The sequence below is a fragment of the Aythya ferina genome (genome assembly GCF_964211825.1).
Source record: "Aythya ferina genome assembly, chromosome: 13".
NCBI lineage: Eukaryota > Metazoa > Chordata > Aves > Anseriformes > Anatidae > Aythya > Aythya ferina.
Genome location: NC_140311.1, coordinates 18241543 through 18261175, shown reverse-complemented (window position 1 = coordinate 18261175; position 19633 = coordinate 18241543). Strand labels below are relative to the sequence as shown.

Below are 19633 nucleotides of genomic sequence, written 5' to 3'. Positions count from 1 at the left end.
GCTGTCCTTTGTTCTTGTTTTCTCCTTTTCAGTCTCCGCTGTGATATCCTGCTTTCTCTATTCCATTTTTCCGGTAACTACCCATGCACCTTCAAAATTGCTTCTGTGGTTCCCAGCTGCTGAATGGTTCACAAAGGATGCTGCCAAGTTGCCTGTGAAGCACAGTAGAAGAATTCAAAGAAGCTCTTGGATTTTTATTCCATGAATTCAGCATGAAGCCTTATTCTTGTATTCAGTGGTACCTGTACTGCTTCAGCTCAGTTACAGAATGACCTAATGGCATAATGTCTGCCCTAGAATGAGAACCCCTACCAGAAATGCAAATATATTAAACCACAAAGTCTGAAAGAGCGTCTTGGGAAGGGATGGAAATATTTATGAAAGTCACAGATACATTTTGAAGTAAAATCTCTAGCTTTAGTGTGGACTCTGGGAGTAAGTAAGAATCCTGTTAGTCTAAAGTAATCAGAGATTTAGATGAACTGCACTTCCATCCTTTGCAGCCTTGTATTCCTATTCCTGGAGACTTGAAATCTAAATGTGCGTTATTAAATGAAACCGTCTCTTTTCAGGTCTACCAGGTTTTGGGCGCCCAGGACCTCCAGGACTCCCAGGATTATCAGGTAGAGTTTCTTGCTGTTCTTTGTTTTAAAAACGTCAATGGAAATTGTCTGTACACATTATTTAAAAAAAAAAAAAAAGTTTTTTCTGCGACAAATGAATATAGAAAAGAAAGAACTTTTTTTTTTTTTCTTCCACGGTAGATCATTTTCAGCTAACCAGGGTAATAAAGACACTCATTAATGAGTTGAATTTTGTAACTTAGAATTATGCAGACAAAATAAATCCACCCAGGACAATTGAGTCTACTGCATTTTGTGGAAATTTGCTGATCTGTCTCAGTAAATAAAGCATTCCTACACCAGAAGCTGCTTTGAAAATGTCTGCTATATTTTCAAAAGCAACTTTACAATCTACGTTGTATTACTTTCCAGTAGTGTGTTCCTAAATTCCCTAAATGTATTTGAAAATTTTGCACTCCTTAACTTTCAGTGGTGTCTCCAAAAAATAACGAAGTCTTAATATTCACAATATTCAATATTAATACTTCTTTGCAGGTATATAAAGCTCATGAAAAGCATTGTTTGTAGGTTCATAAACTCAGAGGATGATTATAAATTAGTGTCACTGAGTAGTAAAGCGAGACTTTGTAAGATCTTTTAATATTTCAAAAGCTATAGCACTTTCTCCTGCAAGAATTATTGGCCCCAATTCTTTTCTGAATTTGTTAGTTCGATTTTTATACTTTCTCACTCCAAAAATGAGATGAGTTGTGGCCAGACTTGCACTTTCTTAATCAAGAGAGAGAAATAGCTCTGCAAACTGACATTTCCACATACCAGTTTGTAACAGTATTCATAAATATGGCTGTTTGGTTTTACAGGGCAAAAAGGTGAACTGGGGTTACCTGGCCCACCAGGACCACCTGGACTTCCAGGTCTGAAGGGAGAACCAGGTTTCCAAGGATTCCCTGGCCTACAGGGTCCACCAGGTCCACCAGGATTACCAGGGCCACCTCTGGAAGGTCCTAAAGGTAGCCCTGGCCCACCAGGTGTTCCAGGAAGACCAGGTAAGAGTGTGATCCATACCCATCAACATCTGCAAGTACTTTTGCATTTTGCTGCTAGGTTATCAGTGTTTAGACTTTGTCAATTTATTTGGATGGTAAGTTCAAGCCTCATGGCATAGGTCTTAAGTATTTATGGGCAACCAGAGGATTTTGTTGCCAAAAGTGACAGTATCTAAAAATAAAACATCCTCAGTTTCTATTCGTTTCTGATACCTGGCAGCAAAAACATATTTTAATAAATGTGAGATTCTCCGCATGCTGTCACAGAAATCATCTAGCGAGCACGATACCGCCTTTTGAACATCTGATACCTTTGCTGATCATGTGACAATCCTGCAAATGTCATCGCACACACAAAAAAAAAAAAAAAAAAAAGTAACAAATCCATCATTTTAAGAGTCATGAAAATCAAATTCACGTTAGCATCACAGCATGATCAAATTGGATAGCTGCCTCTTCATCCTCAGGTCATGTAACATAAGTCATTGCTCCATTGTGTCATGTGGCTCCCTTGGATTCAGTGCACCATCATGCTGTGTTCATCTTTCCATTCCATGTTTGCATTTTGTTCCTGCACCAACTAATTCTGGGAATGAAAAACTCACCATGCTGAGTTAACATAGCTGAGCAACTTCCTTGCTTGTTTTAGAATTTGATTTTTGTCATAAAATGTTTGTTGCCCTCAATTTATTTGCATTCTCAAACTGACCTCAGATTTTTCTGTTGTTCAAAGATTTGTTTGCGGAAAGTCAGTCTTGAGCTGGTGTATTTGTAAAATAGCTGCCACACGTGTGTTTTTCACTTTAGATATCAAGGGATAATTTAGTTTTACAGGGAATACTTGGGAAGAATTTAAGATCCCTTTTTTTTCCTCAGGCTTGATTCTGATACCTTTAAAAAAAAAACAAAACAAACAAACAGTAAACCAGCTAAGCATCTCCTGATGTTTAATAAAACTACTAATTGAGATTCTATGCTCTGCTGTAGCATTGCTGTTTTTCTGAAGCTTCTCATCCTGTTTGCACTTTTCTGTATGAATTGGGTGGTTACTGACTCAAATTGAATGGGGAAGCAGAGGAGTAGTGGTACTCATTTTGTGTAGTTTTATGAGCATTGGAGAAAAAAAACCACAACAGCCAGTGAAGTTCTGCTCAGCCATGTTCTCTCTCTTTCTCTCTTTCTTTCTCTGATTTCCATTTTTGTTGCATGCAATGAATAAAGTAAAGCATTTGTTTCGCTCAGTTATGCGTGAACTAATGTGGACAAACCAAACTATTATTACAGTTCTGGTACAATCAGCACTCTAGCCTTTTGTTTCAAATGATAACACAGTCTATTGTTGAAATGCTGATTTTTGTAACGTTTCAACATAAGGCAGCTAGTCATAAAAGCAGTTGTCTGGCTGTCAAATTACTCCCCTTCCAGGGACATAAATAAAAACAGAAGCTGTATTCGTATACTGTTTGTTGTTGACTTCTGGGTATATTCTAAGATTAGCAAAAGCAATGAGGTCAAACATAGTAAAGCACTCTGACTTCAGCTGGGTTGCCCCTAAAACACATTTGGATAGATTATGTTGGGAGGGATTGATTAATCAATGATAAAATGAAGTCAATTTTCAGGGCAACATAACATTGCTGTTATTCCATACGTCTAGTTTTCATTGCAATGAATAATAATAGTTTGGTGTTTTGCATACTGTATGTAAAGGAATATTGAGCTAAATCTAAAAAGAAAGGTTTAGTTGAATATGTTAGTTTGTTGACTTTTCTAACAATGTTGATGTTTTTCCCTTGTTCTAATGATGACCTTGGTGAACTCTGACCCCCTACTCCCAGGTCCCTCAGGTTAGCCCCTTAACTCCAAAATAATAACTTTGCATGAAGATACGAAATATATATGTTTTTAGTGTCTAAATGTAGATATGCTGAGTCATTTTTCATACGTACCTTTTAATTTGTGGTAGAAAAGAAGAGTTTAGAGCTGGCTTTCAGACTCTTCCTCCATGTTGTTGCAGGACTGGAAGGACAGCGTTCCCCATGATGGAAGGTCATGTCATGTGGGTCCAGATTTGCAAGGCTTTTATAGTGTCCCTGACTGTGAAATTTGTTTTAGCCTATTTATTCCCAGAGCAGCTGAAAAAAAAGATTATTAAAAGACTATTTTTCCTCTTTTTTAAGCATATTGTTGCTGTCCTCCTGTGCCTTTGCTGTATAATTGTGTTTTGCAGCTTCGACAAATGACTAATTATTTTTTGTAACACCTGCTGCTGTTGATTTTGGATGCTCTGAAGTGACATAAATGAATTAGGTGCTTTTATACCAAGAGGCACCATAGGAAAGTTACACAGAGCAATTGTAATGTTTTACATTCCCAATGTAGAGCGTTTTAACTTTATGGTGTAGAGAAATCCTTATTTCCATTGTTTTGTTTCACCAGTACATGGTTAGAGGAAATGAGGAAAGCTCTTGCTCTAACATGTATTTAATGAAAATGAAGCACACAGCCCTCTCCTCCGTACCACTAGGGAGGAGGAGGAGCAGGAGCAGGATTGGCAAGAACATGGTCATTTTCACAAGCTTGTCTTAATTTTACCATATCAACAGGTACTACAAGCCAGCTCTTGGGAAGACTCTACCATTTATGTCTAGATTAAAAATGACTTGGCATATCTACTTAATAATGAAGTCTTTAAGTTTTGCTATGAGGATTTTTAGGAAGGAAAGAACTGCCAGTGAAATTTAATAAAGGAAGATTTTAGCATGCTGTCTTAAGCACTGTGAGGTATCAAATGTGGTAGCCCCTGATGTTTCAAAACCTAAATACACATTTAGCTTTATGAAATCATTGGGAAAAAATAAAAAATACGGCTTTCTTTTAACTAAATCATGGTCACATAAGCAGTAACCACACTTGCAATGAAGGCTCCCATTATGGGTATGCAGGGAGGAACTTACCAATGGCTTCATATTTTGTTCCACCCTGTGACTGTACCCAGCCAGCATTCAATAACTGACATGTATAGGAGAGATCGATAAATCATAGCAAAACTTATCTAACAGTAAAATAAAGTTTATGAGTACTTAACAGAAACAATGAAATGTCCATGTCATTATTTTTAACAGCTGTATTACACCTAGTATTTAAAATGATTTACCAAATATGTAAGAAATAGTGCATCAAGGTAAACCCGATATGTATTTATTGTAGTTTTTAGCTGTAAATTGCATGGTTATACATTCATATATTTAAATCATTTCACTGACATGAAAGATGCGAGTGGGACAGGAGCAATATTAATATTAATTTATATTACATATTAATTCAGGAGCATGGTAGGGACAAGCAGCTTACATTTAAACCATTTTTCTAAGGATGTTATCACATGCCATTTTCCATAACTTTAAACAGGTAAATTAACATCTTGGGGTATTTTTATTAAGAAAAAGTAATTCCAACAGTAGACGACAAATTACAAATTTGTTAATTCCCCCATATTTTTGCTGATAGCATTTGCAGCCCTTTTGGTCTGTATCAATTCTGCTTACTGTTTTTGGGGAGGATATATGCCTACTTTTCAGTCCTAGAGTTTTATTCACAGTTAGGTAACACTATTACCTGATTAGTAGTGTTAAGTCCCTGTATTAATCACACTTCTGCCCTGCCCAAAGCAGATTTTTTTCAAAAATCAGCTGTCATTCACAATTTTCTTGTGTATTTGCCAAGCTCCAGGCCCTGGGAGTGCTGAATATTGTCAGTGAAATGGTTACATAGCCTAAACCCCATTGTGAGTAGGACTAACTAGTGGCAGGCCTCAGCTATAGTGTTAAAGCAATAACACATAGTAAAGCTTTAAGTTTGCCATTAAATGAAGTGTCAAATTAGTCTTAGTAGAGCCTAGTCACCAGAATAACTTGTATCTGAAAATACATATTGCTGTGTACTCATGTATGGTTTTATGCATGCATGTGGATTATATTGTAAATACAAAATATGCTGGTGAAATGGGTTAATGTGTAGTGTATATGCTGTCATCTGTACTATTTCTAACTAGTAATCTTGTTTTGTACTGTGTGATGTCTGACCCTTCTAACATCGATCATTGGGCTTTGGTGAACTCTGATCCTTCCAGGTCCTCCAGGTTAGACTCTTAACTCAGTCAATTTATTTTACTGCCTTGCATTTGATGTAAGAGAAACAGATGTTTTCCTGTAATTCTGTGATTAGTTTTTTAAGGACTGTGGTTACCCTGCAAGACTGTATGTGTTTGATTAGCATGCCTCAGATGGTAACCTGTTATAATTTGCATGTGTACAGTACTGGACCGGTTTAAAAGAACAAAATGAACACAAAAAACTCTTGCATGATGGGATGTTTTCTGTAGCTGAAACTGCAATAGGATATGTGTGAAATACAGTACAAAATGGCTCTTATTTTAAAAAGATATTTTTGGAATGAATTCTACACTCAGATTTGCATGCAGAAATACAGCTCATCAGATTTATCCACTGAACATAGACCATGAGGGTTTCAAAGAACACTTTAAATTCTTAAGAACTGAAAATCCAGCACACTGCTATATGTTATTAGATTTGTTGTACTACGGGGGAGAATGTCATAGTGCTGTCCTGCAAAGAGATCCTTCTGTTAATCCAATTATGAGATCTAAGTTGTAAAGTGCTATAAGCCGTTGCTGCACTTGCTTACAGTTTGTTTTGCCACAAGTTGCTTTCTATTTAGAGGGTGGCATAAAGATGGGGTCTCATTTTCCAGAGCTCCTAATACCTAGGTTTCATTTAAAACCACTCCTTTCTCTTGGATTAACATGGCCGTTTCAAAGGGAAAATATTTAAAGACTGGCCCAGTTCCTCTGTTGGATTTACAGAGCATAATTCTACTAAAGATAGACAAATCAGCTGGAGGGAGGGTCACTGAGCAGAAGGTAGTGCTTGCAACTCTACTTAGTGTTCAGGCAAGACGAAACGAGTGGCTTCCTGCTGCCCAGCAGTCAGCAGACAGCATATACCAGGCTCCTCAGCAGGTATTACACATTCCAACAGCAAAAAAGCAGCAATATTTTACATTCTTGAGTCTGTTAAGAGACAGTGAATGCAATGCAGGTCAGCGGAGGGGATATTTGTACCATCTAATTTGGGGTTTCTTGGCTCCTACTAAAGCCAGCTGCCTGGTCACTGGTAAGCCTCTAATGCAGGTGAGTTGCACTGCCTTCCGGAAAGACCTGCTCCTCTTCAGCAGCTATACCAGGAGGCCTGATTCCTGATTTGGGTGGTACAAGTAATCCCTCTATTTGTTTTCCCTTTAGTTTATTCTATTTGAATTCAGCATTGAAACATAAACGGGAAGTCAAGCCAATTTTATTTATTTTTTTTTACACTGAAGGCACAATCCTGGGAAGAACAGTTGACAAGTACTGACATGTGCATATTTGTTCCACAATGTTAAGGTTCACCAGGCCCAGAAGGTCCGCGGGGGCCACCAGGCAGTGGAGGACTTAAAGGGGAAAAAGGGAACCCAGGTCAGCCTGGCCCACCTGGCCTGACTGGTCAAAAGGGAGATCAAGGACCACCTGGACGCCAGGTAGGACAAGAAATGGTTTTCTGTTAGTTTGTTTTTAAATGTAATAAAAACTGACCATGTTTGGGTGGAACATGCATTTTACTATGGTAAAATAAAAGCCAAAATGTGGTGGTAGCTAATATCCTGCCTCGTACCAAGATAGGGGGTCTTACCCTTCATTATCCCCCAGTACCTGGGCAGTTGTTCCCCATTACATTCCCATTGGAGCTGTTCATGTTCCAGTCTTCTCTGACAGCACCTGCTGCACCAGGCAGGATGCAGGGCCTCAGCCCTCCAAAGCACTACTTCACAGACCCAAAATGTGCTGATCTGTCCCCTAGCCACAGCTTTTATGTTTTTTCTGAAACCACTGGAGAGATGAGTGAATAACGTGAAGCTGTTCTGTTCAGGGGGATCCTGGTCGTCCTGGTCTGAATGGAATGAAGGGCGATCCCGGGGTTCCAGGCGTTCCAGGATTCCCAGGTATTTAACTACCATTCTAAGTGAAAACCTCTAGATTTAGTAACAGCCTATCAGGGAGGAAAGAAACTTTATTTTGGCCATTCCTGCAGCAGATTTTGTAAGATGGCATGTTCCTTCACTGTGTGACCGTATGAACTTGATGTTTCAGGTATGAAGGGTCCCACCGGACCTGCAGGACCCGCTGGCCTCACGGGCAGTCAAGGATTACCAGGCCCGCCAGGTAGGAGTCTTGGGTGGCATTATTGTCACTTTGCTTCCTGCTGGTAGATTTTGTTACACAGATGTAGGACTGTGTGGATCTCAGCCAGCAATGGCAGTAGGTAAGAGAGCAACAGCTTAAACAACGATTCCAGGCTATAACTTTTAGCCCTACAATTAATCCTACTATATTTTATACTCTGTATCCAGTCCACCTGGATTAACCCCTGCAAGAGGTGTCTTTTGTGGTGCCACCAAGAGCACTTTTTTTGCTTTTCATATACAATTACACTTACTCTTTGTAGTGATAGAGCTCTTGGCTGCTGACTTTGCAATAAAGAATAACAGAAACAGTGTGCTACTGCAACCATCTTTAATGCTCTCTTCTGCCTTGGCTTACCTAACACTAAGTTGCTTTCTCTCAGGTCCCCCAGGTTTACCAGGTACCATTGGACGAAGCATAGTTGTCAAAGGTGACCCTGGTCCCCCAGGTCCTCCAGGACAGCCTGGGTCGAAAGGGCCACCCGGATTGCCAGGACCACAGGGATTGCCAGGTATGGTTCTAGGTGGCTGCAGGGAAAAGGAGTAAGCAGTGTAGCTGACTGCAAGCTGCAATGTGCGTCACTTAGTATGGGCTGCAGAGACAAGTTACTCAACTCAGCAAGAGACAATAGAAAAATGTGGGATTGTAGCACATACATCTGGTTTAATGGTCTGTTCTTGTCTAGTGTATCTTGAAGAAATGTCACATGAGCCCTACATAGTTTCAAGATTTCTGTAGTGAGATTTCTTTCACTTTCACATTTGCCTGTTTTAGGTCCAATTGGTGTTCCTGGTGATCCAGGCAGAGATGGTCTCCCTGGTTTTGATGGTCCAGCAGGACGTAAAGGAGAGAGAGGTCTTCCAGGCCAGCCAGGTACTGTTTGTCCTGTGAGGACCCACTGGAAAAAGATGTGGTCCCTACTAAATGCAGGCTAATACTGGGAAGCAAGACTTGCCTCATGAAATAATAGAATAATAATTTGGGGATTTTCTCAGTGCAAAAATATGATACTGCTGAACACACTTTGGTTTGGAACATTCTTGGAAATCAGCACATTGCTAGTCATTGCTAAGTAATACTATAGAACACTTAATTTCAAGATTAATGGCATCCCCTTTGCAGCGATGATGGTGAACAGCAAAAAATGACGACAGTAAGAAACTGAAATGAGAGATTAGTAAAATAACTTTCACTTTACAAGGAACTTGTGAATGGGGAAAATCAGACTTAACAAAGGAAAGGATTTCATCATATGCAGGGATCAAGCAGCCATGCAGCCACTGTTTAGGATTGCTCATTTGAGAAAAGAAATCAGATTCAACACTGGAACAGTTCTCTAAAGCAGGAGATGCATATCAGGGTAGTTCTATATTGCAGCTTGGGAAAAAAAATATTAGAACAATTAAAACAGTACAAAAATCCACAGTGCTTGTTTTCTTTTTTCTCTGAATACCTCTATGAAATCTGTTAACATTATTTTAAGTGGAAAAAAAAAAAACATTAATAATGATCATGGGATGAAATAATCTAAATATTTGTAGTTATACATTCTGATATTTTTGTTGTTCAAGAACAAATGCCTTTTCTGATACCTTGTTCAGTCCCGTGACTCTTCTTGGTCTCATTCAAGATTATTCTAGCCCATTTCCACTTTTTGTCACCTACTCCAAAACTGAGACCAGCTTTTCTGTTCATTTTGGTGGGCTTTAGCTCAGGTGTTGTCAGAGCATGTTCCAGTGAGAACCGCTTCTGTTCTGGCTCTGTGATCTATTGTGTGATTTTAAGCAAGATGTTTCAGCTTTATCTTACCAAGCTGCACAGGCAGATGAGGATGTTTTGGATTTGGGAAGCTGCTTTGGACTTATTTCAGTGGCTGCCATGTCCATTGCAGTTGTTATCTTAGTGCCTCACAGCTCTGAACATATTTAACTTCACAACGTCCCTATGCTGCCAGAAAGTTGCACTATTATAATTAGTTTATGATTTGACCAACCTCATAAGAACAAAAAAAAATGGTTTAAGGAAGATGGAGTTAGGTGATACCAGGGTCCCCCAACTTACAAGCACCATAATCACTATACCGTCCTTCCTTTCAGAGCTACATTATCCCTGAAAGAGCAAGCGTGTTAAATACTGTGTTGTGTTTTTCTCGTGTGAATAGGTTCACGAGGAATACAGGGCCCCCCTGGTCCTGATGGTTTACAAGGCCCACCTGGGCCTCCTGGAACAGCTTCTGTTGCTCATGGATTCCTTATAACTCGGCACAGTCAGACTAGAGATACACCACTTTGTCCACAAGGAACGTCAAGAATATATGATGGATTCTCTCTTTTATATGTGCAAGGAAATGAGAGAGCTCATGGCCAGGATTTGGGTGAGAAATACTGTATGCTGTCTTTAAGAGGAAAGAGGTTGTATATGTTTCTTCCAATGCTCTGGTTCTCTGAAGAAATGACCATCCTGGAGATTACTTAAATAAGGATGGGGAAAGCATGCTAAGCTCTACTGCCTCCAGAAGCTGTGCATAATTCAGGATGGAAGAACGTAAACCAAATCTGAGAGTTTTTTTACCACATGTGACAATTTGATAAGTGCACACAGGTCAAGAGGAAGAATACACAATTACTGTTCTTGAAAAAGTGCTAAAAACAATTAAATTAAAACTTTACTGTCGCATTTTATGTATCTCATTCTTCAGGTACTGCTGGGAGCTGCCTTAGACGTTTTAGCACCATGCCCTTCATGTTCTGCAACATCAACAACGTTTGTAATTTTGCATCAAGGAATGACTATTCCTACTGGCTATCAACTCCAGAGCCAATGCCAATGAGCATGGAGCCCCTGACTGGGCAGAGCATTCAGCCATTCATTAGCCGGTGAGACAAAGCAGGCTACCACAGTCTCTTTTTTAAGTATCTAGATAAATAAATAATACGTCTTAACCACATGTTTCCAACCTGCACGTTGGATATTGTGAGATTATGTTTTGCTTTGGGAAATACTGGGAAAAGAGTCTGTTTTAAAGCGTCTGTTGTCTCAAAAGGCTGCCTACATGCAGATCCTTAGAGGCTGACATGCTCTAAGAGCTTTTCTCACCCGAGGAAGTGTAAGTGCAGGATCATTGTGAACAGGAAAGAAAACATGGGAGGCAGCAGCTCTAGGATTACCTGGGTGGGGACTTGGAGTTTCCACTTTTTGTTTCAGGAACTGCTGCTGTATTTTACCCAGTGTTGTTAGTGGAAATAGAGGCAGATCTTGCACTCAGAACTAGGGTCTTACTGCAGTTACAAGATATGTTAAGAAGCTGAAACCTGGATTAACAGAACAGCCCCTAACTGTCTAGTTCTCCCTTTCCCTGTGTTATAACTCTTAATAAAGCATACATTTTAATGTCATGTATTTCTCTGATACTTATTCTGTGTCCAGATGTGTTGTGTGTGAAGCTCCTGCTATGGTGATAGCTGTCCACAGTCAGACCATTCAGATTCCTTCGTGTCCTCCAGGCTGGGACTCCCTTTGGATTGGTTACTCTTTTATGATGGTAAGAATTGCCTCCCACTCCAGAAGTGACTGTTACCTCTTTGTGTCCTCAAGTAGCTGCTTGCTGCTTTAGGACTTTGTTAAAATCAAGTATGGTTGTCATTAGAGAAAGCCTTTACCTTCAATTCCTAACCTTGGTAGCCAAGATTAATAACAATTTTCCAGGATACAGAGAGCAGAGTAACTAATAATGCTTTTTAAGTCCTGCCTTTGTATGGAGGTGTCCAGCGTCACAGCATCTCAACCAAGAATAAAGAAACAGTGTATTTTCTAGCAGTTGAATGCTATGCTATTATTTTTTAGCTCCTACTCTAAGTTTCTTGTGTGCATGTGCATTTCTTTCTTCCCTACTACCTCCTCAGCACACTAGTGCTGGAGCAGAAGGCTCTGGACAGGCCTTGGCATCACCTGGATCCTGTTTAGAAGAATTCCGCTCAGCTCCGTTTATCGAGTGCCATGGTCGTGGCACTTGTAACTACTATGCCAATTCATACAGTTTCTGGCTGGCAACTGTTGAAGTGTCAGAAATGTTCAGGTAAGAAAACCTGCTTCTTGTATAGTGCTTTATTCCAGACTTAAATCTTTAGAAAGCAAATTTATTCCTAAGATCAAAAGAGATGTGTTTACAGGGGATTAGGGAAAGAATTTATTTTGTTTTTCCCCCTCACAACCAGTTTTTCAAGTGTGTGCTAGGGTAAGCCTTTTATATTATGTAAAAACTTGTGAGGGCACATTGTTTTGGAAGGAGTCAGATTCTTTGTAAGTCAACTCTTAATTCATATTTAGTAGGACCTTCTCTGAGAGTAGTCTGACTGTAGTGATTGTGGTCAAGCCTAAAAGATTGATTTTGTTGTTGTTTTCTTCTTTGCATGCCTTTAAATAGACTGAAATATTTAAACTTAAGGGAAAATTGGGGAAAATCTGCATAGTCCATTCTCAGCCCCAGGGCAAAATCAACTGTACCTTTTAAGGTAGATGGTCATATAACCTGTTTTTAAAAATCTTGTTTGAGGAAGGTTCCATACCCTCCCCAGCAAGCATTTTTTCCAGTACTCTACAGAAGTCAGGACACCACTGGCTTCTCTGCCATCAGGATTTCAGTTCCTCCAGATTTTCCCTTTCTAATTGATTAGCATATTCATTTTTTTCTTTGAAAAAGCATCTTCTTTCATAGAATAAAATGCTACTGTTTTGTTTGTGTACCTAATAAAAGCCTCACCAATGTCACCAAATTGGAAAATGCCAGTCCTGTACCACAAGGCTACAATGTGCACAGTCATGACAGGGTATTAATGGCCTCTAACTGGGTTTTGTGTAACAATTACACTGTAATATTTGATGTACATTAAGTAATCATCACCAAGTTTTCAGGATAGTTTATTAGTGGTAATTCACTGATGAAAACTGCCTACTAGTAATTACTACGGACCTTTGTGTTTTCTGGTCTCTACCACTTGCTGTCACCCAGAAATTCAACTTGCCTTATTGAAACAGAAAATCAAGAATGGCTCTTATTCTGTGTGAACATTCCTATTACACAAGTATGCTATATTACTACCTCCTACCTTCTACAGGATAGGAGAAAATTACTGGTTAAATTCATCACTTAAATATACAAATCTCACTGTAGCAGTGTTTCTTATGGATTGTTACGATACCCTTCATCTGAGGAACCAATGATTCCAAATGCGTTTTTCACGAAAGGGGCAAAGTACACTATGGCCCTCCAATGTACAAAATTTGCTTTCTACTCAGTTGAGTATTCATCTGTGCTTTGGTCCATCACATGCTGGACTAAAGTAGTTGATTATAGCACACCTTCTGCATATGGGGATATTGGACAAAATTGAGCTTCTGTCACCTGCTGTGAGGATATCCAAAAAGATCGCTCTTAAGAAAAGTCCTTAAATACTGGACTAATTCCCACTTACATACTTCCGTTTTACCTTCAACTGTTAAATTAAGTAGAAGTTTAAAGTTACAGTTCTGTTAACAAAGAGAAAGCTAATCCAGCCTTACCTTTCTGTCTGTCACCCAGTAAACCTCAGTCAGAGACACTGAAAGCTGGAGACTTGAGGACACGTATTAGTCGTTGTCAAGTTTGCATGAAGAAGACGTAACATCTTGGAGGATGTTTTATAAAACAGTTGAAAATTCCTAAGATGCACTGTCCTCCAGCTGTAACAATGGTGCTACTGTGCAGAAAGAAAAGAAAAAACAAATCCAAACTGTTTTAACCACGCAAATTCAAGTGTACCTCACTCGTGCCAAGCTAAGGGTTGTTTGGTACGTATTTGACAATAGGACTAAGATGAGAAGAAAGAATTAACCTCTTGGAAACAGAAAAGACACTTGAGGTTCACAAAGGATCAGAAGATGAAATTTTTCATTTCTCTCCCTGTACCAAAACGGCACCTTTTTGATCTACCAAGAGAATAAAGAAAAACAACGCACTGAGTATGTTTAAAATAACAAGACTGCAGTTTTGAAAAACATTTTTCATGGTGCTACTAACCCTATTGTATCCCAGGTTTTTAATATGAAATTTTAAGCTTATTTCTGTGTAAGTAATGAAATGTGTATATTGTGTAAACACCTTTTTAGCTGAAACTTTCAGTCATTTAGAAACAAACCAGACTCACATATGAAAATGCTTATGTCTAAAGTTAAAATATACAGCAGTGTTTTATTACAAAATTTGTGGTACGGAGAGAATTTACACCTCTTACACCTACTTATTCATTCAATATTTCATTTCCTTCCTCAGTTGCAAACCTGTTGTATTTGGGGAAATGCACAATTATTCTGAAGTCACTTTCATCAGGGTTTTAAATGTTAATAATGTACACCATGCTATCAGTGGTTTTATTTGTGCTTAAAGAGCCCGATCCACTTGAAAAGGTTTTTTTTTTGTTTTGTTTTGTTTTTTTAAATCTTACGAAAATATGTGAAATTATTAGCCATATACTATATCCTTCTATTCTGAATAAAAGTCACATTCACATTTTAGTAGTAATCACTTCGGTTCAACAAAACCTGTTCCTTGGGAATATCCAGTTACCAAAGCATTTAAGATTATGCTTACACGAAACCTCTCTTTACTCTGAAGTGGTGTCACACATATTATGCAGAATAGTGTACATGCTAAGAAACCTTCTGAATAAAATAAAGCATAAACTGGTGGAAATTGATCTTTTCCTATTTACAAATTAATCCTTCCCTTTGATCTTATGTGAATTTATATTCAACCACGATGTATTCACAATATATAGTAACTCTTGTGTATGTACAGTTCACATAAGGCCTTGAAAAATGGTGCATGCAGTTCCTTGTTTCTGATGTCATTTTGTAAGAATCCTACTGTGTATGTCTTAGTGTGTCACTACTTGTGCAATAGCTGAACAGTGATCACTTTTTGTATGCGTAACTGTCCGTGACTGGTCAGCTTTTATGGTCAGTGCTGCTTCATTTACATTTATATATAAACAGAGCTCCCTAGCCAAAGCAAGACTATTTTTCAAGTGTTGATACTTTTAACATTTTCATTGTATATTGTCACCTCCACTATCTATCAATACAATTTAACTTGTGAATTAACATACAGCTTTATACAGGTGAAGTACATGTGTTTATATTGACTACTGTTAAGTAATTTATCTGCTAATGGCTATTCACCCTTACCTTTCAGTTGTCCTTGTAGGCCTGGAGCATCAGAAATCTTGTTTTATGCATGTTTGAAAAAGACATAGGACTGGTGACTTACCAGGTGGCAGTGATTTTTGCAATGAGATTGGTGCTGATTTCAAAAGCTTTCAGGTATGGAACAGATTATTTAGTTTAAAATGCAAAGACATAATAGCTTTATCCTTTTTCCATTAGCTGCAGTTATCTATGCTGAGTAGGCCATTATCTACCAACAATGTGCATCTTTCTACTTAGTTTACTTTGGTTTGCTGGTGCACATCACAATAAATGGAACCTGTTGCTATCTCCAAGCCAAGAACTTGTTACCAAAGCTAAAGTAAAATGTTATGTCTCTTGTAAACCCAAGCTCGTATCTTACCACTGGCTTCTCCTCAAAAGTGTAAAATGAACATAGGAGCCTATCCCTAACCCCAGAAAACAGAATAGAGGCTAAGTTCAGCCAGTGCCCAGGGTGAAGAGCTCTCCTGCATCTCTACCAACTCTACCTGTCTTGCCTTGATTGCATTCACCAACAAGGAGCTGTGTTTATATATTGGGACCTGGGAAAGGGCAGAACGTGTTTGTTCTAGCACTGCATCAATGGTGCTGTTTTCTAAGATTTGGGCCTCTTTTGCAGCATGTAGAACAAAACCTACTGAATATTGACAAGACAGGAGTTACAATTCCAATCTAACATAGATAGCGTGCAGAGCAGCTTGTCTTGCAGCAGGCTTTAGCTCCCAAAGCTGTGAGATGACCACAAAAAATGAGAAGCAGCTACACTTCTGACAGGTATGTTCTTTGTTCTACTCCTGCAGCTCCCACCTTGACTTACAGAACAGTCCTGAACTTTAATCAACTTTAGGCTGAGATTTCTCAAAGAGCTAATTATGATTTATTTTTTTTTTTGTTAAAAGAAAAGTAGTGTAGAGCAGAAGGAGCATCTTTTAATTGAGACATGCAGTAGAGACTAAAACAATGCTCGCTTAATTCCCACCACAGTCTGTGCCTTAGAACAGGCAAATCACTTGACCTGTGTTAGATCTGAGTTTCTCTTCTATAAAAGAAAGCATGGTTATTATTTTCTGCCACTTCTGGACTGCTTAGACTGTAAGCTCTTTGGGGCAGAGACATGTCTATGTGCAACATTGAAGGGGACCTCAGCTGTTGACTGGGGCCTCTAGGTGCTATCCATCAGTATATAAATATTAAACTACAGGTAAAACCTTGTGTTTGCAGATTTATTATTTTCAAAGTTCTTGTTTTGACCACGTAAAGTGTTATAGTCTTCAGCCTAAACATGATCTGGATCAGAACCTCACTTACTCAACTATAGTTAGGCTTTCTTCCTGTAGTTTGATTCATTTTTAACTAAAGGTTTTATTCTCTTTGCTAAGTATGTAAAACCGGTCTGTTTTAGTTAAGCAAGAACCTGGAAGTTAACATGATTGCATTTGTAAGCTCTAAGGGGGAAAAGACATGCACTTTAGCCACTCGAGGGCACCATACAGCTTTCAAAGAAAGCTAGAGCAGAAACAGGACCGAGTTCCTGGAAGTGCCTGCATCAGCAATGACTTATTAAAGCTTGCTGGAAGGGGAGTGCACTACCTCTCCTTCCTCACTGCCCAGTTCTTCTTTGAAAACTTCTTGCAGAATGGAGTTAAAGATGGTCTGCTGCCAGTTGCAATATGGCTGATTAGTTAAAAATGCAGCTTTCTGAAGGAACACTAGTGTGCAAATCCTAAAAAAACAGTAACCTGATGTATAACTTGGATTTATACTGTTATAGTAGTAAAGAATGAAATTCTACTAAAGACAGGCTATGCAGGAGCTTCCTTCACTGTAATAATTTCTATTCTAGGCCATGACTAAAAGGGAACTGCTTCTTTTACCCTCAAATTCATATAATGCAGAACTTCTGAGAGAATTCTCCAATCAATCTATAAACTAAGGTGGGCACACACAGCACTGCAGCAAGTTTTGAAGTACATTGAACTTTGCATGCAAACTTTGTGCTTTAGAAGCTCTTAACCATACAGGTTTTTTGTCCTCTACTGCAGAGGTTAGTCCCTCAATGGCTAAGGATTTCTTGTCTCTAAGGCAGAGGAAGTACCAATTTTAGAAAGCAATTTTAGAACCTGAAAGAGGGATTTTTTTTGATCTTGCAAGTAAGAAAGGCCAAAGCTCCAAAATTTGATCTTTTCATTTTCTATGCACTTTTCTATCCAGATTGTGTATTTTGTAGCGTGTATTTCATAGGTTCTGTTTTGCTAACTGCCTGAGTCAGTGTGGCGCCTGCACTGTAAAGAAGTGCCATCACAGGGGCACCGAGGGAAAGCTGTTTTGCAAGATTTAGGAGCATGCTGCTGTGGACACCATTAGCTGATTTTTTTTTTTTTTTTTTTTTACCGTTCCCTCCCAGAGAAGTTATCCTTTAGACAATCCAGTGATGTTGCTGGACACAAAATACTTCTGCTGCTGTGGCTACTTCCACTAGAAGTGCAAGCTGGGCATTGTGCAAGACACAGCAATAACTTAGTCTTTTCAGGGCAGTTTAGTGACAAAAAGCAGGACACTTGCTAATGAAAGGCAAGAGCAGTAATTAGCTCAGGGGAGTAGTAGCAGCGTTCTACATTTTAATACATAAGTATCTGGAGTTCTTTGCTTTTGAAGGAAAGATTATTAACTCAACCCATGTGCTGCAGACTGGTGACCACTGCATTAGAAGAGCCCCAGCTGGCAACAAGGTCAAGATTAACTGGTTATTAAAGCAGACAAACTGCTGGCTGTACTAGAGGTGCTCACTATAGCTCAAGGGTGGAGCACAGCCCAGTAGCTACTGCCACACTGCCAATGAATCGTTTCTGTGCCCACTGAGCTAGAATTTCCTGAGAGTCAGTCTCTATAGCTTGCAACTCTTCTTTCAAAGGCAATTAAAATACTTTAAAATAATTTAATTAAAGTAACTCAGTATCTCAGAGAGAAAACCAAAGAAACAAAGCAAGTGCCTGAGCTTGGGGTGTTCCTCTTACAAAAGGGAGGTAAAAGAGAGTTCTTACCTCCCAGATATATGCAGCAAGCTCAGGGCTCCTGCTCTCCTCCTCTGAGATGTTCCTTCGTGGCCCTTCATGGAAAAATTAGAGGAGAAAATAAATTGTGTTTGAAGAAATGCTATTACTACAGCCAAAAGAGGATGCAGGGACGGGAAAAGTAGAATATGTCATAGTACCTGGTAACTGAATTGGTCCTTCATTCCCTGTCATTTCTCACTGCCAGATACTTATTTCCAGTACCATATTGCTTGAGGAGATGCAAGGGCCATTGGAATCGGTCAATGTATTTCAAAACAAAGACTTAATGTCTATTTTAGTCACTACCTTCAAGCTCAGATAGGAAGGCGTACTGCCTTCTGGTTTTAATTGAGGGCTTTCATCATGCTTCAGAAACTGAGTTCTGCCAACGATTCACCCAAAGGAGTTTGAAAAATTAATGCAAAACTGTGTTCCCCTCCTCAGCCTTCCCTTTTCCTCTCTACCCCCCCCCCCCAAAACAAACAAACAAACAAAAACCCTCAAGCAGTTAGCTAATTTCAGGTCTGCTGAGGCTTTCAGTCAAAGGTCTCTTAAAGCAGTTATTGTGAGACTGTTGCAACAATCTTGACAGTGTTTGGATAATTTTCACTGTTTGTTTACTGCTGGTAGGGCTGCTTCTGCCATGTATGAGAAGTACTGTCTTCCTTCTCTTCCCAATACAGGCTCCCTGCTATAAAATGGGGCCCTACGGGGGCTGGTTTAGTTGGAGAAAACCCAATTCTTACAGCAAACCCGACTTCTACTGAGTTGTTTTGATGCAGTATTCTGAATAACAGAATAAGGAGGAAATCAGGTATTTTTAAAGAAAAAATATATAACCCAATGCACTTCAAAGTAATTGCTCATATTTGTGAAAATAAGATATGCTCACATCTATGGATAAAAACTCCTTCTATATCAAATTGACATATCGTTCACATCAGGAAGAATCTGAAGAGGCATTACACTTTATAGGTATCTTTCAGCTTAAGCTCAGTTGTTTGTACAAGTGGGTACGCTACCCGAAATTACGAGATCTATATATGTTTTGTTTTTACATACTGGGACCATATTTAGCACATCTCAAACCAAAGTACTGCTATGAAACTTAAAACAGCAAGCCATACTTGTCCCCTTTTACCGTAAACTCTAAAGGCAGCCGCCTATTTGACACTCTGCTGCTAAAAATTCCTTCCAAGACTACTACATGCTGATAATAAAACTTCCATACCCAGTCATAGACAAAGCTACGAACCCCAAATTGATGAGATATTCTGCATTTAAAGCAGGAAGTATCATGCACTGATTTCCACCACCCCCCAATCAACAACTCAGTTGTTTACCAGCACTACAAATCTATGACAAAGAAAACTTCTGGGTGTTTTGCTGCCTGTAACCTTCTACGCT

General features: G+C 39.1%; 1 protein-coding gene and 1 long non-coding RNA gene across 2 annotated transcripts in view; one reads left to right on the top strand and one right to left on the bottom strand.

The window, feature by feature from the left end:
• Positions 1-16385, top strand: part of COL4A5 (collagen type IV alpha 5 chain) — an 85968-nt gene extending 69583 nt beyond the window's left edge. The window contains exons 40-51 of the mRNA XM_084534097.1: positions 573-623; positions 1445-1630; positions 7095-7228; positions 7618-7690; positions 7839-7910; positions 8314-8442; positions 8706-8804; positions 10093-10305; positions 10630-10807; positions 11358-11472; positions 11834-12006; positions 13510-16385. Coding sequence (XP_084390223.1) covers positions 573-623; positions 1445-1630; positions 7095-7228; positions 7618-7690; positions 7839-7910; positions 8314-8442; positions 8706-8804; positions 10093-10305; positions 10630-10807; positions 11358-11472; positions 11834-12006; positions 13510-13591 — 1505 coding nt within the window. The 3' untranslated portion in view covers positions 13592-16385. The remainder of the gene's footprint in view (positions 1-572; positions 624-1444; positions 1631-7094; positions 7229-7617; positions 7691-7838; positions 7911-8313; positions 8443-8705; positions 8805-10092; positions 10306-10629; positions 10808-11357; positions 11473-11833; positions 12007-13509) is intronic.
• On the bottom strand, positions 4-15287 carry LOC311443732. The gene is made up of 4 exons (XR_014697436.1): positions 15153-15287; positions 13491-13666; positions 3580-3765; positions 4-152 (listed from the first exon to the last, which is right to left on the bottom strand). It is a non-coding gene; the product is annotated as an uncharacterized lncRNA (long non-coding RNA).
• Positions 16386-19633: the final 3248 nt, after the last annotated feature.